The 25642-nt window shown below is 44.6% G+C and overlaps 1 protein-coding gene across 6 annotated transcripts in view; it reads left to right on the top strand.

Moving 5' to 3' along the window:
* The window catches only part of AFF1 (AF4/FMR2 family, member 1), a 197602-nt gene that overhangs the window by 92294 nt on the left and 79666 nt on the right, over positions 1-25642 (top strand). For 3 of the 6 annotated variants that reach the window (XM_010833775.1, XM_010833776.1, XM_010833778.1), the window contains 2 exons: positions 4014-4137; positions 4533-5453. In XM_010833775.1, the coding sequence (XP_010832077.1) occupies positions 4014-4137; positions 4533-5453 (1045 nt within the window). The remainder of the gene's footprint in view (positions 1-4013; positions 4138-4532; positions 5454-25642) is intronic. The other 3 variants (XM_010833777.1, XM_010833779.1, XM_010833774.1) reach the window with 1 other exon arrangement.

Here is a 25642-nt window from a genome sequence, read left to right on the forward strand (position 1 = left end):
ATAAGTAAAAGCCGAGTAAACCAGAAAGCCACTGGTATGACTGGCAAAATCCTGTTAGTTACAAGAAAGTAGACGTTCTAGAAAAATGAGGGCTCACAGTTTGCCCTGTGTTGTCTTGGGGCTTAGACTGGTCACTTCCTGTCTCTTCTGCCTTCCTCTGCCCTGCCCAGGGGCCTTGGTGAGCAAGACCCAAGAGGGAGTTGCCCAGCAGACAGTGTGGGTGAGAGTGAGTTTTCTCTCACCAAGTTTAGACCTCATAAAACTCATCCTACCGGTGACACCTGGGATGGCTTTTCCCCACCTCACTATTTTGGGGTTTCTTAGTTGAAGGGTGATGGTGAATAAGAAAAAAAATACTCAAAAGTTCATCTCAAAACTGACATAGGGGAAAAAAAAGCGCCCATTAAAGTCTTTTAAAAGCCTAAAGGAAAAAAAATTTTGCTATAATATTACATATGTCTGCCAGTGAAATCTGGGTGTGTCTTTTGAACTTTTTTTTTTTTTAATTAATGAAGTAAAACCTTTAAGCAGAATCTTTAGTAGAGTTTCTTCCCAGTAGGAGTTACGTGCCTCAGTTTTTGAATCATGAGCCAGCGTTCGGAATTTTGTAAAATCGGGTTCTTCTCATTATTTATGTAGCAGCTTGTATTATTTTGGAATAAAAATCTAGAAGCGTGGTAAAAGCACTAACTGCTGAGATAAGACTGAGATGATCGATTTAAAACACTTTTCTAACTGTAAACCAGTGTAGCTTGTCTTCACGTGCACGCAATTGACGGGAAACGTAAGCAAGGACCCTGAGCAGCCTACTAGTTAAGGCACTGCTGTTACACATGCTCAGTGTTCAATCCAGGACTGAGAATTTTGTCATTTAGGGTTCCCTTTTTTAAGACAAAGGTAGCAGTTACTCAGAAGTGGGCAGAGCTCTTATAACAGAGCCATGGGCCGTGAACACTCATAAGCAAATCAGGCTCTAGAAACTCCACTGATGTAACCAGCAGAATCAGACAAGGGAAAACTCCCTGTGTGAGGAGAATAGCAAAGCAGACACCCTTGCAGAGCTGCTTCCCCTTCTCTGTGCACCCGTGTAGGGTGTCTGTATCAGGTAGCTTTGCAAAAGAGAAGCTTGGGAATTCAAGTGGTATCGAGGACTTGTGATATGCCCCAACCCTCCCTGCAAACAAAGTGCTCATGAAGCAAGTTTGAAGGAAAAGCTACTTTCTCATCAACCCTCTTAAACTTGGCTCCCATAGTTGGATGTTAATGCTACGTGGTTCTTTTTCTTGCTGTTTTTCAGCCAACAAGGATCACCAAAATCATAAACCAATTGCAGGAATTCTTGAGTGGCCAAAAGGTCCATTGTGCCGCTCTCACCCAGACATGAGTATGTCTGACGTGTGTGAGGTTCAGACTCTTATTAAAGAAGACTCCAGAAGCCAGTTTCTGGTTTAGTTTTCCGTACATTGTCTCACATAATTGTTCACGTTGTTCTCTTAAAATCTGATATCAAAATACCCCATCATCTAGGAAAAGTTTGTGCTATCGTGGTCCAAGCAGGTAATTCTTCACTACATCCCAGTGAATTCAACCAGGGAGGTTAGCCCCTGCCACGCCACCCCCCAGCCCCGCCCCAACCTATAGATTGAAAGCCTATAGAAACAGCAGAGTCATTTTGTAGTGATTATAATTTTTTAAACACTGTTCTTACACGTGTCTTTCAGAGTTATATTTTAAAAGTTACAAGTAATACACTGTAAGCATAGTGACTATTTTTAAATTAAAAAACATTGAGTGTTTAGCTTTTATGCAGAGGGCTCTGCATTAGCACCAGGAGACAGAAAAATATGAGAGGTTCTATTATGATGGGTCTTCCTCTTTTCAAGGGGAAAGGGGAAAAGAGAGGGAGAACCACATGATATATCGTCAGGTGGATTGGAGGAAGCCTTGAGGGTGGGTGAAATTGGAGTGACTCCAGATAGTTACTGGTAGTTGGAAATCGGGGCTAGTGTATGTGGTTGAGAGAGAAGCAGAAGAAATTCATGTAATGCAAATGAAAGCATCAAAGTCCACAATATCACTGAGGAGCAGGGAGTAGTCTGATGTGCCTGGAATATAGAGGTGATTTGCAGGAGAATCATGCTTTGTGGGTACACTGGTCCTGGAAGAATTGTTATCCTTCAGTGAAAGAGGGTTCTGGGGGTGGGGGGATTAGAACAGGAGGGTGCCCTTGACCAGGTGTGTTTGGGAAATGGACAAGGCTGTCAGGTAGAATGCACACGGTGGACCAGCTGGCAGGCAGCAAGGTCATTTTGGGGTCGATCTAGATCATGGGGAAGTTTTTAATGCCAAAGCAAGGGTTGAGAGTTGATTCTGCAGCAGCAAAGGGCCGTTGAACACTTGCTATTTTAAAATACGGGTAGTGACATGAGAACCAGAGCCTTAGGTCCTATTTCTTTCTGCAAGAAGGCTAAATTAGAGGGATGCAATGTAGGGGAGGCAGGGAGACCAGTAAGTAGGCTCAGGTCAGGGAAATCAGAGAAGTCCTGAGAGAGGCCGAGAAGGGGATGGAGGGTAGGGTGTCCAACAGCAAGGCTAGAATTCCTAAGGCACATAGTACCTTGGAGAGACAGCTGAATATTTTTTGATTTATTCAGATAATAAACTGGGGTTTCCGTAGATATGCTAAAGCACGTCTATAAGGGCAGAAGTCTTCCCATAGTTTTTTTTTTTTTTTTTTGGCTGTGCGGGGTCTCCCTTGTTGCATGGTCTTTTCCCCAGCTGTGGTGCGTGGGCTTCTCACTGCAGTAGCTCCTCTTGCTGTGGAGCACGGGCTCTAGGGCATTTGGGCTCCAGGAGTTGTGGCTCCCAGGCCCTAGAGCACAGGCTCGTAGTTGTGGTTCACGGGCTTCCTTCCGAGGCGCGTGGGATCTTCCTGGGTCAGGGATCGAACCCATGTCGCCTGCACCTGACAGGTGGATTCTTCACTGAGCCACCAGGGAAAGACCCTTCTTACCAGTTCTTATTTTCATTATTCTTACATACCACATGTGGGGTTGGGATGGCCTGGCCTCAGTTCTGACCTAAGGCAAGCCCACTTCTGGTTTATACGCCAAAACTGCACTCTTGTGGGTTTCCAGTTTTTGTAATTTGGTTGACAGATCTTAACCCCTTCTGTGCCAGGGCTGATGATTTAGGATACGTTTTTATGTGGTTTAAATTGGGCCATCAGATTATAGGTTTCTCCGTGGTAGAGCTGACATCTAAAATCGGATTTTCCCATCCTTGACACTTGAAATGAGAAATAAAAATTATCTTTTCAGGTTTACATGCTAAGACACTTCCAGGAGAGTGGGCTGAAAAGAAAGTAAATGCTGTTTTGGGTGCCTGGTAATCTTTTAATTATGAAATAAGCCCTTTGATTTTAATCTTCCAAAATGTACAATACTGATCCAGGAATAAAGTTCACATCCTGCTGACTTCTTCAGATGAAAAGCTTCCACCTCTACCTGGTATTTTGCAGACTGGAAGCAAAAATATCATTAATCTTGTCTCAGTTCCCCCACTGACTATAAAAGACTGTTCTGTTTGGAGTCAGTCCTGAGCCACAAAGGCAGGCGGGCAAAATGAATGCTTAGGTTACCAGAGCCAGGACCGGAGCTGGGGGGTCACAGCCAGTTAGTTGACTGTGGCCTTAATCTAGGAGCAGGATGAGACACTTGGGCTTTCTTTCTTTCTTTTTTAGGATTTGTTTTTATTTATTTATTTGGCATGTGGGCTCTTTGTTTTGGCATGCGGGATCTGGTTCCCTGACCAGGAATCGAACCAGGCCCCCTGCATTGGGAACTTGGAGTCTTAGCCACTGGACCTCCAGGGAGGTTCCCTTGGGCTTTCTTTAAATCCGCTCTCTGTTGTCACAGCTTTTTGAGCTGTCCTTGCCTCCCTCACAAACGTGCGTGCGCAGCAAAGCTTGGATACTGATAAACTTTGTTTGTGTTCTTTTGTGGCGTCTGAAGCAGCTTGTACAATGAAGACAGAAACCTGCTTCGAATTAGAGAGAAGGAAAGACGCAACCAGGAAGCTCACCAAGATAAAGAGGCATTTTCTGAAAAGATCCCCCTTTTTGGAGAGCCATACAAGGTATTTCTTGAATACGGGAAAGTCTGATTTATCAGCATGTTTGACTTTGTGTTGAAAGTGAGTCTGAACAAGGGTCGCAACTGTGGAAATAAGACAGTTATCCTAGAGATTGTTTTTGAAGACAAAATATAAAAGTCCTCTGAACCTCATTAATCAAATTGATCAAAGTTTGTGGTTTTCTTTTGTAATGTTCGTCTCCTGTATTTAGTAATATTTGTCCATGGCAGGCTTCTCAACAGGGGAATTGAGTTAAAGTTGCATGTTAAATTCTGTGTTACACGTTATATTGAGATGTTTCTTTTCTAACGGCATTATGTAACGTGGTTTACTAAATGGTGATTTCTCTTCTCCTTTTGTCCCTTAGTATCTAACTCTGTTGTCTTCTCTTTTTTCAGACAGAGAAAGGTGATGAGCTATCCAGTCGGATACAGAACATGCTGGGAAACTATGAAGAGATGAAGGAGTTCCTTAGTAGCAAGTCCCACCCCCAGCGCTTGGATGCTTCTGAAAATAGGCTGGGGAAGCCGAGATACCCTTTATTTCCTGAGAAGGGGAGCAGCATTCCACCCCACTCCTTCCACACCAGTGTCCACCACCAGCCCGTTAACACTCCTACCTGTGGACCACATCCTGCTGGTAACATCGGCCACCACCCAAAGATGGCGCAGCCAAGAATGGAACCGATGCCAAGTCTCCACGCCAAAAGCTATGGCCCACCGGACAGCCAGCACCTGACCCAAGAGCGCCTCGGTCAAGAGGGGTACGGCTCTAGTCATCACAAAAAGGGTGACCGCAGGGCTGATGGAGACCACTGTGCTTTGACGACAGACTCTGCCCCGGAGAGGGAACTTTCGCCTCTGTTCTCTTTGCCTTCCCCAGTCCCCCCTTTGTCACCTGTACATTCCAACCAGCAGACTGCTCCCAGGACGCAAGGAAGCGGCAAAGTTCCCAGCAGTAGCAGTAGCAATAAAGGCTACTGCCTGGCCAAGTCTCCCAAGGACCTAGCGGTAAAGGTGCACGATAAAGAGACCCCTCAAGACAGCACAGTGGCAGTGGCCAGCCTTGGGGTAGCCCCTCCTCAGCCACCTTCTCAGACCTTCCCCCCACCCTCCCTCCCCTCAAAAAGCCTTGCAATGCAGCAGAAGCCCACGGCTTATGTCCGGCCCATGGACGGTCAAGACCAGGCTCCTAGCGAGTCTCCTGAACTGAAACCCCTGCCGGAGGAGTACCGGCAGCAGACCTTTGAGAAATCAGACTTAAAAGTGCCTGCCAAAGCCAAGCTCACGAAGCTGAAAATGCCTTCTCAGTCAGTCGAGGTGAGTGGAAGTCCACATCTGGGGCGATTTCTGCGGGAAGGAAGATTTGAGGGGGTAGTTTTCAGGGCAGGGGTGTCCGTGGCCTTTGTAGAGGGAGATTCTTTCCTGGCTTTAGGATCTTGTTGGCACGCAGAAAACTCAGGTCTGAGGTGGATTACTGATGACAGATACTGAAATGTGATTTGTAGGAGGTTTTGAAAAATCTTCTTATTGAGCCGTGATTTACATACAGTAAAATATAGAGCTGGTTAGAGGACAGCTTACTCTGTTTTGAAAAATGTGTACACCTCACAAATGTATATGCCTGTACGACCCACAACCCAGTCAAGGCAGAGGACTGTTGTATCATGAAAGTCTCAGACAGGTTTTGAGCTGTCTTTGATATTTTTGACTTTGTGGTGTGGGGGGGTGGCACTGACTTCATTAAAGAAAATATAAAGAAAAAAATTGTTCTGGTTGATAGATCCTCTGTCCCAGTTAGTTTTTCTTCAGATCCAAACCATAAAAAAGGGAAAACGAGGTCAAAATGTTGAAGGCAAAGTATTAATTTTTAAAGATTTGTTCCCTGTATGTGGTAAGAAACTTTGAAACTAAATTTCTGTTCTATTTTATTTATCACCTATGAAAGAAGAGTCGGGGTGTGGTAACATCTCATTTGAGAGTGAGTCACAAATATAATACAGAACGGTATTCAGCGATGGCTTTTTGACGAAACCAAAACACTCAGTCTTTTTCAACAAAGGAAAAATTCCTTTTTCTGCTCTTTTGACAAATGGCAGTGCGGTGCTTGAATGAGGAGAATCAGAGCACCCGTCCTAGCGCTGCAGTTCTAAATTAGCACCAGTTACTCAAGTTCACATTCGTAGTGCAAAGTGAAACGTTTGAAGTGCATTTATTTTAGCACTTATCTGTTAAAGTAAAACCTGTGGTTCAGTTGCATGTATAGACATTCTAATTTGCATATCCATTGCCGAGAGATGTGTGTGCGCATACGTGTGTGTGCGTGTGCGTGTGTGTGTGTGCACGCGCGCGCGTCTACATACCAGTTTTACATAGTGTTGGAAGGTTAAAAAAAAAAAGAGAAAATGACTCCAGGATCCTCAGCTGGAAAGATAACCCTTATCTTGAAGGAGGAAAATCTGTTTCTTTGTGACTTCAACTTTTGGTTTAGAAGAGGTTGGGGTTCCGGCCACAGTTAAGTCTTGAGCTGGAGTGTCTCTGGATATCTTCGAAATGTGACTGGTTTTCAGGTTGAAGAAAAATTAGAAATGGCTGGGGGTGGGGTGGGTGGCGGGTGGAGAGGATGGTAGAAATGACCAAGATGGTAGAACTTTCCCTTTAACCCTGTAAGTTACACACATTCACTGCTGTGAGGCATTTATTGAACATTTTGTGCTGGGATGAGCGGTGGGGAAGAGCAGAGAATGAAGGTGGAGAAGAATAGGGGTCTTCTCTCCTATGGTCAGTCATGTCTGACTCTTGGTGATCCTGTGGACTATAACCCGCCAAGCTCTTCTGTCCATGGGATTATCCAGGCAAGAATACTGGAGTGAGTTACCATTTCCTCCTCCAAGGGATCTTCCCAACCCAGGGATCCTTAACCACTGGGCCATCGGGTAAACCCCTATGGTCAGTCAGCCCTCCTTATAATTCAGAAAAACGTATTGGAGTTTTCTTCGCTTTATTTATCAAATAAGGTCTGTTATATTTTCCTAGTTTTTTTTTTTTTTTTTTTAAAGTTAAGGGGACAATTTGACTTTTATTTTCCTTCCAAAAGAAAACTAAGCAACTAAATTTGCTTTAAAACAATTTTAAGGCAAGTAAACGAATATTTGCATTGTCTACCAAGTGCCCAGTCATATGGGTAAGCCCAAGGTGGGTCCCTGCCCCAGAGAGAAGGCAGGCTAGCAAGATGGTCAGCCTACACACACGACACAATTCAGGAGCTGTCTGCTACTAGGTGCATAGAGAAAGTCTCACACTTCAGCCTTAAGATTGTGAGCCCATGTAAATTCAGCCAACAGGTTTTCCTGTAGACTTTTTAGGTGAGAGGGTGGCAGATAACGTTTTGCTTTATTGGTTTAAAGAAAAAAAAAAAATGATGAGGCCAGTTGAGATGTCTCCAGGGTCTTAAAGCTCCTTGGACTTAATACATATTTCAAACATAGGGCCGCATTAGATGGCCCTTGCATATTTTCTTTTTAACTTGTTTTTAATTGGGTAATTGCTTTACAAGGTTGTATTGTTTTCTGCCTTAAAACAACACGAATCTGCCGTAAGTGTACATATTCTTGCATATTTTCTGAGTGGACGTTTGGAACGCACAAAATCCTCCATAGATTTGGTGATAAGAGAACGGGATTTTCTTTGTTTTGTTTTGTTTTTGTTCTGCTATCAACAATGAGTAGATGTAAACGGTCTTCAGCCTGTGTTTGTAGTCAGCCTTCATTTTAACATAGTAGCTCCGTCCAGGCTTTGAGTGGGGCTGTCAGGCCAGTGGCAGCTGTGGTGCCAACTCTTGAAGCCCCTGGCAGTGTGGGTGGCATGGGAGGATGGAACTGAGGCTTGGGCAGATGGAGGGCTCTGGGCAAAGAACTTGTAATGAAGGGAAGTCAGTCTGGGGAGCAGGAATACTGGTGCTCTCTGGCTAGATTTTAGATTTGTTTTTAGCTCTTTTAAGTAAGATCTTGCATTTCACAGACTTACCATTTATTTTCTGTTCATAGACCCCATAAGATGACAATTCTTTATGGTTTTTAAGACATATAGATTGGATTTAAAAATCTCAAATTTTAGTATTCTGGTGAATCAAAGAAAAGCATAGAGGGTGGGGGACAGAAAAAAAAAAACAGCAGGGAGCTGACCCCAGAGCAGGCAAATTCTGAATGTAGAACAAGAAAATAAGCGACTGCTTGGGCTGTTGGTGGCCTTGGTACAGAAGCACAGAGAATACCAGGGCGGAAGGGGAAGTTGGCTGTTGATAGAGCTCCGGGAAGGGCCGTGGGCATGGCTGAGTGGTTTTCCTTTATTTGCTGAATTTGTCTTAAGGCCGATCGGAGGACGCTTCCTTTCCTGGCTTTCTGAGCATGAGGGTTTTGAGGTTTGTTTCTTTGTTCCCCCTTCCCTATTGCTTCCATCAAACTGTGTTGTTCAAAATGGACCTAAATGGGAAAGTCATCTTGTCTGCTTGGAGTCCTTTATTCTCAAACCACATACATACATATGAGTTCCTTACTCATTTCTGTCCTTCCAATTCATGGGCAACACTGGGTTTGTATATTTTAGTTGGTTCTCCTAGAAGATGGTATTCCTTTCTGGGATAAGTCATGCTCACAGTTAAAACTTAGTCTTTCCTAAAATCCTACAGGGAAAAAAATTATCACAGGGTCAACATTCTGACTAAACAGAGGCCAGAGCACACAGTCTGTGCTGGGTTTTTCCCTGGGCATGTTGGTTTTAGTTTTGTGTCAACTGGAAGATGTATAGTGGCTTGAAATGACCCATCTGAGGGTACAGCCAGAACTCTGCCATCGCGTGTGGATGCCTTCCAGCTGTAGAGTTGCCACTTCAGAGATGGAGCTGCCCAGATGCAAGGCTGAGATTCCTTTCTAGTGCTTTTCTACCCGAAGTGAACAAATGAGAGTGAGAGGAAAACCAAGGCATCTCTGTGTGAGTGTTCCTAAGTGTGGACCTTGGGCCGGAGGAGTTGTGCTAAGAGGCAGGACTTAGGAAACAGACATTTTACTGAAAGGGAGAATTAGAGTAAGCGGAGGTAGGCATGTTAAATTGTGTACTGGATTCAGAATATTAGAATTTTATGACTAAACCTACAGCCTTGCAAATAAAGCATAGAAGGGTGAAGGCACTTAATTTTGCTACAGTTTAGTTAGTAGCAGAGCCAGAGCTAGAACTCTCAGTTCTACTGTCTTTCTACTTCTGCTTTTTAAATCTGCATGGAGCAAGGAAGGATCTATTTTGGGGGGGGGGGGGTGGGCAATGCCTTGCAAAATCAAATGAGATATCCCTCAGTCATTCTGACTCTTTTCCACCGCATGGACTATAGCCCACCAGGCTCCTCTGTCCCTGGGATTCTCCAGGCAAGAATACTGGAGTGGGTTGCCATTTCCTTCTCCAGGGGATACTCCCGGCCCAGGGACGGAACCCAGGTCTTCCGCATTGCAGGCAGATTCTTTACCATCTGAGCCACCAAGGAAGCCCCAAGTCAGAATGAGAAGTAAATCAGAAAGAGAAGAACAAATATCGTGTATTAACACATATATATGAAATCTAGAAAAATGGTACAGATGAACCTGTTTGCAGGGCAGGAATAGAGATGCAGACAGAGAGAATGGATGTGTGAGGGGAAGAGGGGTGGGGTGAACTGGGAGATTAAGATTGATGTATATTCACACTATCCTGTGAAAAACAGCTAGTGGGAAGCAGTTGTATAGCACAGGGAGCTTAGCTTGGTGCTCTGTGGTGACCTACATGGGTGGGTTGGGGTGGGAGGGAAGGTGAAGAGGGAGTGGATATATATATATATCTGATTCACTCAATAGTACGGCAGAAACAAACACAATATTGTAAAGCAGTTATACTCCCTCAGAAAAAAAATACTCACGGAGACCACTGGAGGCTCTTGAGCAGGAGAATGAGATATCTACTTTCTTTATTTTTGGAAGGGATCACTCTGGCTTCTGGGTGGAGAATGGCTTGGAGGGACAAAGGTGACCGAAGTGGGGAGGCCAGACTGTGGGGTTAGGAGATGCCGGTGGCTTGGAGTAGGATAACGGCAGTGGGTGTGGTGAGTCGCGGACAGATTCCAGGGCTTTGTGATTGAATGGAGATGTGAGTGGGCTTGAGGTGTGAGTGAAAGTGAGACATCAAGGAAGGATCTATTTTGGGGGGGGTGGTGAGTGGGGGCAATGCCTTTCAACAAAATGGGATCTTAGTTCTCTGACCAGGAATTGAACCCTTGTCTCTTGCATTGAAAGCTTGGAGTCTCAACCACTGGATCACCAGGGAAGTCCTGAGGAAGGCCCTATTAGAAGGGTTTGGATGGTGAGATGATACCTGCTCCAGAGATGGAGTTGACCTGGGCCTAACAGGTTTGGAGGGAAAACCAGGAGCTCTGGGTAGATGGCGCATTATGTTTGAGATACCATTCAGTATCTAGGTAGACAGGACATATTGACCATGGTCAGTAGTAGACCAGCCCAGAGAAAACATTAAGACTGGGTGTTTGTGGAGGGGTAAGAATCACAGGATTGGAAATAAATGAAATGGAGCCAGAATTCGATAAGCACGTGGCACAGGTCAGTCAAATGGGGAAAATAGGAAAGGGGATGACAAACCACTCCAAGAAGTCCAGAAAGGCAGCATCTCAGCATGAACAGTGGCCTCTGGTTCAGCCCTGGGTCTCGGGACAAGCATGAGCAGAATTTGCCCTCTGCTGGGACAGAGCCTCCAGCAGCCAGGGACCGGCTCTCAGGAGGGGAGTCGGGTCCTCCCGAGGAGAGCCTTTAGTTGCTTGGCTCAGTGGGCTCATTTTAAGGAATTTATCTGTGGGTGTCATGGTCTTGCTCTTAAGACATTCATGACTCTATGGTAGACTTTTCAGAACAACTAATACAGAAGTTCACGTTGGTCACTGGGACTCCATTTTGAACCACTTGACATAGCTTAAATCCTGGAAGTTTCACACAAGATGAATGGAAATCATAACACAAAAGAAATCTCATCTTAGCACTGGAAATCAATTTGGGCTCTGTTTGCGTGTAGTGAGGGTTTGAAGTCTGGGGACCAGGCAGGTGCAGCTGAAGAGGCCCGCAACCAGACCCTCCCTGGGTCAGTTCTGCAAGCTGTGGCAAGCTCAGGCGTGGGAGGAAATGGGGTCCTACTGGGTCTTTGGGAACAAAAAATCAAAGATCATCTTGGAAATGTTGAGAATCTGCTTATAGATGAGGGGAAATGATAGGTTTCTGTTTTTTTCACTCAAGGTTTGATGTGTATGTGTAAATATTTCAAGTATCTTAATTTGTGCAAATAAGTCCCTTTGGAACCCAGCAAGGTTCACTGTCAGTTTATTTATTTATTTTTTTCACTGTCAGTTTAAATTTGCTTCTGCTTCTACCTCCTCATATGGTCCTCCGTCATTCCCCTCTGGAGAAATCTGGCTTTGAAATCTGATGAGTTTCTCATTTCTGCAAAGCAATTGCTCTTTGCTGTGGCCTCTCATGACATCATTTGGGAACATTTTCTGATACCAAATCCTTCAACCTCCTTTCAAGACTCAGGTGTCACCTGCAGCTGTGAATTCATTGTTGGACTACCTTAATGCATGCGATTCTTAAATTACACCTACCATTTTAAGGAAACTGCCGGCCTTGTACTGTGGAGTAATCCATAGTGGAAAACTGTGATAATGATTCACTTTGCGTTCGTGCATACAGTCTTCCCTACTTTCATGTTTAGCTCTCTTACTATCTTAAACCCTGAAAAGAGGAACTTCCCTGTTATGAAATGAACTAACCCCTTAAGAGGTTCACTTCTGCTATGTCGATGGTGTATATCCTGCTCAGAGTATTGTTACGTTCCCCCGCTTCCATGTCCCATCATTAGTTCCGTACTTTAATATATCTTCAACACCTAGTGTATGGCAAGCCTGCTGCTGAGGATGGGGTTACAGTGGTGGGCAAACCCCAGGTGATGTCTGTCCTCTTGGACCTTAGCTATCTAGTTAGAAACTGACACTATTCAAATAACCACTGAGATCAATGTGTAAGAACTATGGCAGGTTCCATTAACCCCATAATATAAGGGACTCTAATCTAATTCTATAATATAAGGGAATTTGCAAACTATTATTATTGGGACTGCCCTGTGGCGTTAGTGGTCAAGAACCCACCTGCCAGTGCAGGAGATATAAGAGATCCCTGGGCTGGGAAGATCCCTTGGAGAAAGAAATGGCAACCCCCTCCTGTTCTTGCCTGGAGAATCCCATGGATGGCAGGAGCCTGGAGGGCTACAGTCCATGGCGTTGCAAAGAGTGGGACACGACTGAAGTGACATAACACAACACAAAAACTATTAATCCCCATAAAGGGGGATTGTGGCTTAGAGTGTAGGTGCTTAGAAAAGAATCCTCAGGGGAAGTATTGAGTGAGATCTGAATGGTGAGTGGAACTGAAAAAAGTGAGGAGTTACCTTAGACCATGTGACCCGGTATAACAAAATGCCGCAGATTGAATGGCTTGTAAACCAGAGACATTCATTTCTCACAGTTCTGGAGGCTAAAAGTCCAAGATCAGGCCATCAGCATGGTCATGTTCTCATGAGGGCTTTCTTGTGGGTTCCCAGACCATGCCTTCTTGCTGCGTCCTTACGTGGTGGGAGGGACTAGGACTTTCTCTGAAACTTCTTTTCAAAGGCAACAATTCCATTTCTGAGGACTCTACCCTTACAACTTAAGCATCTCCCTGAGGCTCCCACCTCTTACTGTCATCACCTTTGGGAGACAGGATCTCAGCCTGACTTTTGGGGGCACATCAGCATCCAGGCTATACAGTAGGTGTGTTAGGAGTTAAACCGTATCAGTATTCCAAGCAGAGGGCAAGTGTGTGCCAGTGGTTTATGCTGCGTGATGTACAGAGACTGTTAGAAGTTTTCTTGGGTTATAAACCCTGGACTGTAGATCAAAGGGAATTTGTGCATTCATTTTATGCATTCATTCTGAAACTCAGTGGCAGGTTTGAATCACCTGGGGGAAGCTGGTTAAAAATACAAATGTCTAAAAATAAAAATTCCTGGGCCCCATCGTAGAAAATTCAGCAAGTGTACAGGTGGACTCAAGTGTTTGTAGCTGATTCTCATGAGGTTTCTTCTAGAGCCTGGAAATGAAACTGTTTCAGAAGGACTGATAACAAGCCGCAAGAAGTTCAAGAAAGGCCCCCTGGTTTTGGGGTCTCCCATGTGGACCCTGAGAGCAAAAGATCTGCTGAATTGATGAGTCTGCTTGTGCTGAGCAGGACATGAGAGGAACCACAGGGAAGAAATAAGGGACTAGGGTCCCCAAGCCTACATACATGCTTCCTCTACAGCTCATGTGTATGTGTTTTTTCTTGTTTTCCTTGCATGCTAAGTGACTTCAGTCATGTCCAACTCTTTGTGATGCTATGGACTGTAAGCCCACCAGTCTCCTCTTTCCGTGGGATTCTCCCAGCAAGAAATACTGGAGTGGTTTGCCATGCCCTCTTCCAGAGGATCTTCCCTGCCCAGGAATTGAACCCGTGTCTCTTCTGTCTCCTGGTTTTTTTTTTTTTTGGCAGGTAACACCACCTGGGAAGCCCTTTTTTTTTTTTTTGGCAGGTAACACCACCTGGGAAGCCCTTTTTTCCTTGAATCTCCAACATTTTCAAGTTCATGGGGGAAAGTAAGATTCTGATACAAACTTATTTAGCCCCATTCAGTTTCCTAAAAATATTTGTATTACAGTAGCTCTTTTATTGCAGATTTAAATTAGATTCCATGAGCTGGAACTCAGTTAACTTGGGCAGACCTATGTGACTTACATGTTTGTGAGGATAATGATGGCAGAGCGAGAAAGGTTGTCTGTGTGCACAGTTCTTCGAGGACGTTGAGAGTCTGAGGCAGAGTACGTTCTATTTATGAGAAATAATGAATAGTGACTAACCTGTATCTGCTTGGCTAAATTTTAGATCCCCAAATATCTAAATATAGACGTTTAAAAATAGTGGCAAATGACTGACAGGTTTGAGTTGAAGCTGCAAACAGCCCAAGGGCTAGATTGGACCTGCAGACTATTTTGTTTTGCCTATATAATGTGTTTTTTCTTTTTTTCCTCCCCTTTGAGCTAGTGTTTACAAAATGGAGAAATCTGGTGAAAAATCATATTTTCTGTTTTGCCAGCTAGAACTGAGTAGATGCTGCCACCTTTAATTTCCTCATTCTGGCTTTTTTTTTTTTTAGTTTGAAGAACCTCTTTAAACTCTGAAGGAAACATTTTAAATAACAGAAGCAAAATATTTTTGAAAAAAGAACTCTAAAATTGCTAGAAGTGAGTTGGTGCAAAGAATAGAATTGCTTACAGAGCAAGAAGAAAGCCTACGATTGAACCTGGAACATCTTTTTGGGTGATATTAACTGGAGTTGTTTTCTTCGTAGGTTTTACTTTCCTTCTCATGATGCCAGAAGTACATTTGGTACCAGGATAAGAAATTCCTGTTCCTCTTTGTTGTTTTCACACTTGAAATGTTTGTGGAGGGTTATTGGATCCCCCCTGGGTCCCTCATGCTGTGCCTCTGCCAAGGTGGAGACGTTCACTGCTTTATAATCTTTCCAGGCTGTGTGTTCTCCCAGGCTCTCACATAGCCACCCGAGTCATTGCAGCTCTTCTCTAGATTAATTGTGTTTTATTTTCAGCCAGCTGATAATCTTCAGGGACAGAAAACCAGATATTCCAAGGGGAGTCCTGTTGATGACCCAGTTAGCCAGCGATCTTGACTGAGGCTGTTTTGGAGGGAGTGGCCCATATGCATGAGATACTTAAGCAGCATGCCTTTAAAGAGAAGATCTTACTTCATGTTATCATAACAAGTTTAGTTTTTGGCCTTGGGTTTCTCCTCTCTAGTTGCCAAGATCTATTTGAAAATCATTTTCCAAGGTTAACTTTGCGGCACATTCACATTTTCCAAGAACTTTCTAAGCAGTTCTACATGAATGTTGTTCCTTTTTAATTGTTGAAATCCCGAGGTCGACCATTCTCCTCTCCTCCCCGCACACCCCCCACTGCCTTCCCCCATGCCGCACACAGATGCTCAGGGTCCACACACATCATTAGATTTTTCTTGAGCCTCATTTTATTCCCTGTTTAAGCTTGGCCTACTTTTTCTCTGCTTTTTTCTAACCCCCTAACCCTGTGGTAATTTGTCAAGCCCATTCTAATCTCCTTAATCCCTTCGGCTGAAAGCTTTTGAGGTTTAATGTTTTAATCTAGAGGCCTCAGTATTTAAGTAATTAGAGGTCCTACTTCTAGCTCTGTCCTTTAGATAAATCACCCTAGGGTTTTTTTTTTGTTCCAACTTATAAAAAAAAAAGAACTCCGAAAGTTCATATTGGGCGAGACTAAAGCCTTGCATTGCATGAATTAAGAAAGAGCATGCTGTGCCCTTCCAAGTCCCTTCGTGGATTCTCCTTTCCCTTACAGCTCAGTTTTTAAAGCACTCCACCCCAAAGCAAATGTTTGCTATTGCATTTTAGAGAGAGAAAACATTTAGTAGAATCTTATGCTATAATTAAAGTTTCTTATGTTACTTCCAACATTTTTTTCCTTCACATGCCTGAGAACATGTTAACTTGTTTAAAAAAAAAATTATTTCTCCTATTGCCAGATAGTCTGGACATTCTTGCAAAATGTTAAAAACCTTTTCTGTCAGGAACAATTTAGACCTAGAAGGATTCACTTCTTACATTCTAGGTTTCTGTCATTTTAGTCAACCATGTTGAAACACCCTCTAGATACAAAGGGGAGCTGCTAAGAAAGACTTTTTAGTTTTTTTTATTTATAAAAAATAGGTAAAAGTCCATTGATTCCATGCCATAAAACATATAAAGTATCACCAGTATGAAAGGAGAATATGGAATTACTAATTACCGTCGTGTAATGTTCACTGTGGTCTTGCACACTTATGATAGGGACTGCTCCAAACGCTTTCTATGTGTGAGCACCATCACTGTCCCTTTTTAGTGAGAGATTTACAGAGACGCGGAGAGATTCATTTGTTCCATGTTCACCCGGGCAGTGAGTGCTGGATCTAGAATTCAGATCCTAGTAGTTCAGCTCGAGTCGACGCCCTTAACTGTGACACCTATGTTATACTGACTTTGAAAAGAGGAAGCTGCACAGTTATTTTTGTGAGTTGACTTCTGGAGCACTTTGGGTATTGGCGAAAGTATATTCCAAGCTCAAGGATTAAGGAGAGAGAAGACATAAAGACAGGAAAGGGTGTGAAATCTAATAGAAGTAGCTGGACCTTTGGTTCAAGGAGATTGGTTGGAGGCAAAGGAACTCGACCTTGCTGTGTTGTCCATTTATTCTTCTGGACAGTGGGGCCGTGGATGGATGGCCATCCTTATGAAGTGCTTAAACCAGTACTAGATACATAGTAAGAGCTCAGTAAGTGGTGGTAGGTGTGATTAGAGTTGAAATTTGAGCTGGACTTTCAGGAACAAGGTGAGAAGTTAGTGTTGAGGAGGCATGAAGACTCAGAATATGTTCCTGGGTATTGGAGTGTAACTTGAGTGTGTAGGTTGGATCAGATCAGAGGGACCAGGAGTGCCCAGGTATGGTTTTTGGAGGTGAATAAAGCCCTAAATATTTGATGTTCTAATGTTAAACAGATGAAGAGCCTGGGGAAAGAGAGCATTTGCTTGGGGTTTTTCGAGCTTTTAAAAGCTGGTTTGCCAAGGCGAGCATCCTGCTCACCCCTGAGCAGCCACCTTTCTCAGAGTTTGGCAACACCTGGTGTAAATATTTCACTTTACAAAGCTTGTGTGTGTGTGTGTGTGTGTGTGTGTGTGTGTGTGTATAGTCACGCCAGTTGTGTCTGACTCTTTGTGACCCCATGGCCTGTAGCCCACCAGGCTCCTCTCTCCATTCTCCAGGCAAGAACACCAGAGTGGGTTACCATACCCTCCTCCAAGGGTTCTTCCCAACTCTGGAATTGAACCTCCGTCTCCTGCGTTAGCAGGGAGATTCCTTACTGCTGAGCTACCAGGGAAGCCCTTACAAAGCTTATGCACTCGGAAATACTTGACTGCCTCCCCCACCCCATCCCCCTTTTAATTCCCCAAGCCCTTGTGTATTTGTTTCCTCTCGATTGTCACAGCAACTTTGTGAGCCGGGCAGGGCACTTGGCAGGAACCACCATCTAACATGCCATGGAACCAAGTCGCTAAGAAGTTTAATGATCTAAGCTCGTAAGTGGCAGAGCCGGGGGCCATAAAACCAGGACCCTTGCCCTCTGGTTCTCATACTCTTTCTGCCACACAACATGTCTTCTCTGGAGTCATGATCCTTTGTGTAACACTTTGAACAATGCATTAGGAGTGCTCTGTTTTTTTGCCTGGCCTTGCATTCGTGTCGGCATCTGACAAATGCACGTGTTGGGTGGCACAGATGATTCAAACGACAAGGTGATTCCAGCTCACATGGTGGCAGCCATGTGGCTTGCTCTGAGGCCTTTAAGTTTGCTTCTACTGTTTAGAGGAGGCAGTCACCAGGTATAAATCTCAGTCCCACCTACGATGACTCAAAAAAAAAAATTCCACATCCACACCCACCAGTTCGCTCTTTCCTTTTGATCTCTGAGAAGGAGGTGTTCTTCCTCTTGCCCGGCCACCTGCACACCCTTTCTGATTGCCTTACATCTTTCTCCCGTCACCTGGCTCTTTCCTAACAATCTGTAGTTCCATCCAGACCTTTCCTAGCTGAAAAGGCAAAACAAACCCTTCCTCACTGCGGTGTCTTACTCCGACTGCTTCTTTCTTGTTCCCTTCACAGCTCAAGCGCTGGAGACAGAAGTAGGTAAACACTCTGCATGCTTGCTCTCTTCCCATCCACTTTCTGAACCCAGTGCAGGCTGTGCGCCTCCACCCTCTACCCTCCGTGCCCGGGTCCCCGGTGATGGCCTCCTAGATGCCCAGGTCCAGGAGTGCGCTTGAGCATAGCCTGCGTGACCTCTTTGTGACGTCCTACACTACTGGCCACCAGCCCCGCATGCACTGCCCATTTGTGTTCTCTACTCTTTCTTCTACCTCTTCAGTCGTTGTTCAGTCGGTAAGTGGTGTCCGATTCTTTGCAGCCCCGTGGACTGCAGCGCGCCAGGCACCCCATCCTCCACTGTCTCTTGGAATTTGCTCAGATTCATGCCTGTTGAGTTAGTGATGCTCTCTAACCATCTCATCCTCTGCCACCCCTCTTCGGGCATGCTCCAGTCTCCTCCAGAAGCTGCCTGTCCCACCCCTTCTTCAGGATCTGCCCTCAACCATCTTTTCTCTTTCTTCAGTCTTTCTCTGGTTAGTCTCATCTCCATTCAGGGCTTCAACTCTTGAACCACTGATGACCACCAGGTTATTTTTCCAGCCGGAAATTCCCCGAAGTTTTCTGAGCTCTGCCTCCTTTTATGTCCACTGCTTACTAGGCGGTTCTTATAAATGTTGCAGCAGCATCTCACAGAGAACCTGAGCGTGGCAGGTTTCACATCTGCCTCCCCTGGACCGCTTCACATACACACACACTGAGCTTTCTCCTCCTTCCTGGGTTGTCTGTCTCAGTTCCTTTCTGTATCTTCTGCTTTATCCCCCTGGCAACCCAATTGTACGGGGATTACTTTCTAAATGTCTGTTGAAAGTTTTTCCTTTTCTGCATTCCTCACCACCCCTTTAGAGTTTAGCTTTTCTTTTTTAAAAATTTATTTATTATTTATTTGGCTGCACTGGGTCTTCGTTGTGGCACTTGGGGTCTTTGATCTGCATTGCTACACGTGGGTTCTTTCTTTCTTTAGTTCGTTACTGCATGTTAACTCTTAGTTGCAGCATGTGGGATCTAGTTCCCTGACCAGGGATCGAATGCAGGCCCCTTGCATTGGGAGCACAGAGTCTTAGCCATGGAACCACCAGGGACATCCTATGGTTGAGCTTCTTGTCACTTATTTGAGCTCTCACAGCTTCCTTCTAACCTGTCTTCCTGAGTTTTTCTTCAAACCATCTGCCACACTGTTCCGCATGATAATTATTATATGAAAGCCGGATCAAGTTGTCCTAGTTTAAGATCCCTTGGAACCTCTCCATTGCCTCCAGAAAAAGAACCTCCAGTTCCCTTCTTACCTGTCTTTCCAGGTGTGGGCAGGGGCCCTCCCAACCCAGGGAGACTGTTACCCAGGCTCTTGAGCAAGGATTTCCCCTTCTGCTCCTAGAGCCCACACCTCCAGCCTTAGCACTTCTCCTTGGCCTCGTTTTGAGGGTGGGGTTCGCTGGTCTCATATGCTTGTTTGTCCTTTGTGTTCAGCACAGGTGAGGACTGGAGCCAAACAGGGCAATTTCCTGCCTATGCTCAGCTTGAGAGTTCTTATCCAGTTTACTTTGATCTGGCGTCTGAAAGATCACCTCTAATAAGTGTTCGTTGGAGGAGAAGGGGAAAACAGTTCGCTATGGCACCGAATTTCCTGTTTTAGGACACTTAGACAGGCAGCAGGCACTAAGTTCAATATTTTTTTTAGCGAAATTGTTCGAGTTACCATTTCCAGCCTGTTTATTTCCCAGGTCATTCTAGGCATTGTTGGGTGTGGATTTGAAAATAAGCAGCGTAATCCGATTAGTAGGTGTTCTTAGTAGAGTGCCAGCCTTAAATTGCTGTGCTTTTCAGTATTGAATTTAGAGATTAATCAGGTGGTTTATGTACTAGAAAAATTGAAAAGTAATGATTTTTATGTATCTGCTGTGTATATAAGTGCTTTGCACTAGTTTAATTAAGACTCTAGATTTCCTTTAGTGAAAGTGTTAGTTGTGTCTGACTCTGAGACCCTATGGACTGTAACCCTCCAGGCTCCCACTGCCCAGGTGGATTCTCCAGGCAAGAGTCGGTTGCCATTCCCTTCTCCAGGGGATCTTCCCAACTCAGGGATCGAACCCAGGTCTCCTGCATTGCGGGAGGATTCTTTAACTGTCTGAACCACCAGGGAAGCCCTTCCTTTTGTGTGTGTGTGTGTGTGTGTGTGTATTTAAAATATCAAAGTGGTACTTACAATAAAATTGCTGTTAATCTCCAAGGATTTGCAGATTTAAATATTTTGCCCTGAATGAATCACATTTTTGGGAATAAGCCAGCCATTTTGGGTAGAGGCAGTAACTCCTCTATACCACTTGGGTATCATTAATGGGTATCCTAGTAACTTAAGAATTATTGACCCTGAAAATGCCCGACTGGCAGTCTGGGTTTAATTTTCTAGTAAGATTAATTATCTTGCAGTAAAGGGTAAAACAGACACCAGAGTCCTTTATGTCCCTTATGTTCTCTCAGGATTCCAGTGAACTAGTTGCTAAGATGAGGGAAAACACTGGTGTGTTGTTCTGAACCTAATTGAGTCCTTTATTGTATTATGACTCACCTATAGTTCACAGATTTATTTCGTGCAAGTCATATAAAATAACTGCACGGTGGTTTGTTTTTTTGCTTCCTTGGTTCATGTTTCTTGCGATCTGTCAGGCTGCTGCTGCGAGCCCAAGGCTCTGGCAGGAGACCATCCCAGGTTAGCAGTGAGCCTCATGCTTCATGCTTCTCACCATCTCTTGGAGGTGAGATGTCCATTCTGTGTATGGGGCTGTGTGTGCTAAGTTGCTTCAGTCGTGTCCATCTCTTTGCGACCCTATGGGCTATAGCCCACCAGGCTCCTCTGTCCTTGGGATTCTCCAGGCAAGAATACTGGAGTGGGTTGCCATGCACTCTTCCAGAGGATCTTCCCGACCTAGGGATGGAACCCAAGTCTCTTAGGTCTCATGCCTCGTCAGGCAGATTCTTTATCACGAGCATCACCTCGAAGCCCCATATGGGGCTATCTTCAGGATAAAAGAGATCCTTCTCTTCAAAATGGGCATGTTTCCCAGTTACCAATTCCCTCTGTGGGGAGAGAAGGAAGCTTGGAACTCAGTGAGGGCGCTCTCCCAGAGGTGCACATCTTGTCTGGTGTGTTAATTTCGTTACAGCATCTGAAAATTGGTAGGTATCACACTGAAATCTAGATTTTGATTTTTTTTTTCCTTAAAGTACTGGAAGCATTGGCAACGTAAGACTGGCATTTCTGCAGAACAGCAGTTGGCCAGCCTTTTAGGGAGCATGCTCCGGCTTGCCCCAGTGCTCCTGTGCCCCACCTGCCATCTGCCCCATCCCTGGGAGTGTGGGTGTCCTCTCCCTGTGAAGTACAGCATCTCTCTGTCGTGTGATTGTGCCTCCCTCTGGGCAGAGGGAGATGAGAGATGAGAACCCAGACGTGCAAAAGACACATCTTTTCAGAAAGATTTAATACTTACTATTTATTTGGCTGCACTGGGTTTTAGTTGTGGTATGTGGGATCTAGTTCCCTGATCAACGATTGAACCCAGGCCCCTTCTTGGGAGTCCAGAGGCTTAGCCACTAGACTACCAGGGAAGTCCCTTGGTGAAACTAAAAGGGGCTTCCCAGGTGGCTCAGTGGGTAAAGAATCCACCTGCGACGCATGAGATGCTGGTTCAATCCCTGGGTTGGGAAGATCCCCTGGAGGAGGACATGGCAACCTACTCCAGTATTCTTGGCTGAGAAATCCCGTGCACCGAGGAACCTGGCGGGCTGTAGTCCATGGGGTCATAAGGAATTGGACACAACTCAAGCCCCTGAGCGCATGTGTGAGCACACATGCACACGCACGCAGACACACACACACAGTGAAATGAAAAGGGGTTGATTTGCAAACTTTTAAATGAAAGACCATAAAGTAGGTCCTACATGTCTTCTTTATCTTTTTGCCCTTGTGTCCGAATGTGAAGATGTTTTCCTATAAACCGCTAAATGTGTAATTTAAACACTTGTTCGTATTTTAGTTGAAGAAAAACTCCCACAAGTTAGCCTACTTGAGAATTCCCACCCACCCTTCACCACCCCCCGCTTTTTTTCCCAAAGTTTTCGCTATTACCATAAACAATGGAATGTAGATTCTTACCCTCCTTGTCACCAACTAGAAATGCACTTTTCTTAGTTTTTTTTCTGTGTGTGATGAGGGGGTGGAGAATCATCATGCTCTTTTCTGCTCTAAAATATTATGTTTCTTTTTTAAAAAAGAGTCTGAATTCTCACAATTGAACTGTGATGCTATTTCCTGTATCAAGTCCATTAGCATACCCTTTAGTACCTTTTATTCTAAATTACTTTTCTTGTTTTTACAGTGAATGATCGGAAGTTGGTTTTCAACACCCATTCAGCAAACAAGAACTGCTTTCCTTCCTTTGATCTTAGCAACGTGTGTGTGTTTTTGTTTTCGTCTTGTGAACAGCCTTTATTGGTTGCATCAGAGGGGGAGGATAATAAGCTCTGACTTGTGACGTGGGGGAAGGGGGGCTCCAGAGATTCCATCACCACCACCCCCAGCACCGCCCCCCCCGCCCCCCGCCCCCCAGAGCTGGTCTTAATCAGTTTTGATCCTGGAATTACATAGACAGCTCACGTTTAAGTTTCTATAGTGTACAGGGTCTGTGCATGCTCAATCACTCGGTCATGTCTGACTCTGCGACCCCATGGACTATAGCCTGCCTCCTCTGTCCATGGAATTCTCCAGGCAAGAATTCTGGTTGCCATTTCCTCCTCCAAGGGATCTTCCTGACCCAGGGATTGAACCTGCATTAGCAGGCGGATTCTTTACTACTGCGCCACTTGGGAAGCCCACCTCTACAGCCCAGGGTCTGTAGAGTAGAATATTCTATACTTGTACAAGTATCCTTAATTAGTATAAGTGAGTGAAAGTTGCTCAGTTATGTCTGACTCTTTGTGACCCCATGGACTAGACAGTCCTTGGAATTCTCCAGGCCAGAATACTGGAGTGGGTAACCATTCCCTTCCCCAGGGGATCTTCCCAACCTAGGGATTGAACCCAGGTCTGTCTCATTGCAGGTGGATTCTTTACCAGCTGAGCCACCAGGGAAGCCCTAATTAGTATAGCTAGCATACTGTTGGGGAGAAGGCAATGGCACCCCACTCCAGTACTCTTGCCTGGAAAATCCCATGGACAGAGGAGCCTGGTAGGCTGCAGCCCATGGGATCGTGAAGAGTCAGACATGACTGAGCGACTTCACTTTCACTTTTCACTTTCATGCATTGGAGAAGGAAATGGCAACCCACTCCAGTGTTCTTGCCTGGAGAATCCCAAGGACAGAGGAGCCTGGTGGGCTGCTGTCTTTGGGGTCGCACAGAGTCGGACACGACTGAAGCGACTTAGCAGCAGCAGCAGCATACTGTTGAAGAACTGGGCTGTGACTGTTTTGTGGAGAATTTCCAAACCGTTCTTTCTTCTTGGATGTCATCTTTTTTACTCTGAGCAATATCCTTGCTGAGCATTTTGATGTCTTAATAATTTTATAACTAGGGATGAATAATAAATATATAATAGGACATGTAATCCATGGAATGCTAAGCACTCTGGATATTGTTGGAGGGTAGGAAGATACACCTCAAGATTTTTTGGGGGGGTGGGGTGAACTGAGGCACTAATCCAATAGAACTTTCAGGCATTATAGGTAGTGGTTAAGAGGGTGGGTTTTGGATTATGGCAGATTTGGGTTTGAATCTTATTTTTACCTTGAATTAGCAGTTAGTTAGACTACAGGCAAATTACTCAACTACTAAAAATTACTGCTCAAGCCTCAGTTTCTAGTCTATAAAACAGAAAGAGTAATAGAATATTTCTTAGTTTTTAGGCTTAAACAAGAAAATGTTTGTGAAACTCTTAGATGTGTGATTGGCATATAGTACTTATTTAATAAATAGCTTGTGTATCACACCATTATCATGGTTATTTTAACACTATGTATTTGTCTCAGCTTATAATCTGAAATTGAGGTAGTTGAAAAGTTTTGAATATTAAGGCCTTAAGAAAATATTTAAGGAATATTTGATGTGAATACTGAAGTGAAGGATAGTTAAGTGAAGTGAATTGAAGTGAAGATAGTGAAGGACAGGGAACCCTGGCTTGCTGCTGTCTGTGGGGTTGCAAAGAGTCAGACACAATTTAGTGACTGAACGAACAACAACAAAGGAAATATTAAATGGGATGTAATGTTTCTAACTCAATACTTTGGCCACCTCATGCGAAGAGTTGACTCATTGGAAAAGACTCTGATGCTGGGAGGGATTGGGGGCAGGAGGAGAAGGGGACGACAGTGGCTGGATGGCATCACCGACTCTGTGGACATGAGTTTGAGTGAACTCCGGGAGTTGGTGATGGACAGGGAGGCCTGGTGTGCTGCAGTTCATGAGGTCGCAAAGAGTCGGACACGACTGAGTGACTGAACTGAACTGAACTGAATGTTTCTAATGTATAACACTGTAGAGTGAGACTGTCTGGACTCATTTTCCTTTACTTACAAGTGGGGCAATTCTACCTGAACCACAGGGCTGTTATGAAGATGAAATAGAATATATTAGCCTAGCATATAGTAACTGGGATATCCCACCTTCCCTTGAGAGTAAAAGCAAATTCACACTGTGGGAGAAGTGTCCACTACCCATTTTCAGGTTGTCTTTATTGACATTGCAATTATATTTAGTGGTCCCAGGGTCTTAAGAGATATCCTAATGTTTGGGGTTGATTTGATGGTATTCTTCTCAGTTGTTTTGGTGATGTAATGAAATTCTATACCATGGGTTTAATTTTACTCATGTTTTAAAGTGTGCTTTTTAAAATAAGAGGCTTGAATAAATACTTTGTGCTGCTAATTAAGTATTGAGTCCTGCTGCATTTTCAGGATTCCAGGGTTTTATTGGTTGTTGTGAGAACTTGTCAGGGCTTTCAGTTGTGTTGATATTTGGGCATCATGGAACATATGGAAAAAAGATTACGGAGCCATACATCATATGGTGTTAATTGGTGTTCTGGATTCAGGTAGGAAAGGCATGAGTAGGCCATTGTTTTCATGTCATTTGTGAGGGACAGGCAACACTTGGGTGCACGAATAAAGTAGGATGATTTTCCAAGGTAGGAAATCAGTGCTGCTGCTGCTGCTGAGTCGCTTCAGTCGTGTCCGACTCTGTGCGACCCATAGATGGCAGCCCACCAGGCTCCCCCGTCCCTGGGAGTCTCCAGGCAAGAACACTAGTGGGTTGCCATTTCCTTCTCCAATGCATGAAAGTGAAAAGTGAAACGAAGTCACTCAGTCGTGTCCGACTCCGTGTGACCCCATAGACGGCAGCCCACCAGGCTCTCCTGTCCCTGGGATTCTCCAGGCAAGAACACGAGTGGGTTGCCATTTCCTTCTCCAATGCATGAAAGTGAAAAGTGAAAGGGAAGTCACTCAGTCGTGTCCGACTCTTCACAACCCCATGGACTGCAGTCCCACAGGCTTCTCTGTCCATGGGATTTTCCAGGCAAGAG

The sequence above is a fragment of the Bison bison genome, unplaced genomic scaffold (assembly GCF_000754665.1).
Source record: "Bison bison bison isolate TAMUID 2011002044 unplaced genomic scaffold, Bison_UMD1.0 scf7180017863888, whole genome shotgun sequence".
NCBI classification, from domain to species: Eukaryota; Metazoa; Chordata; class Mammalia; order Artiodactyla; family Bovidae; genus Bison; species Bison bison.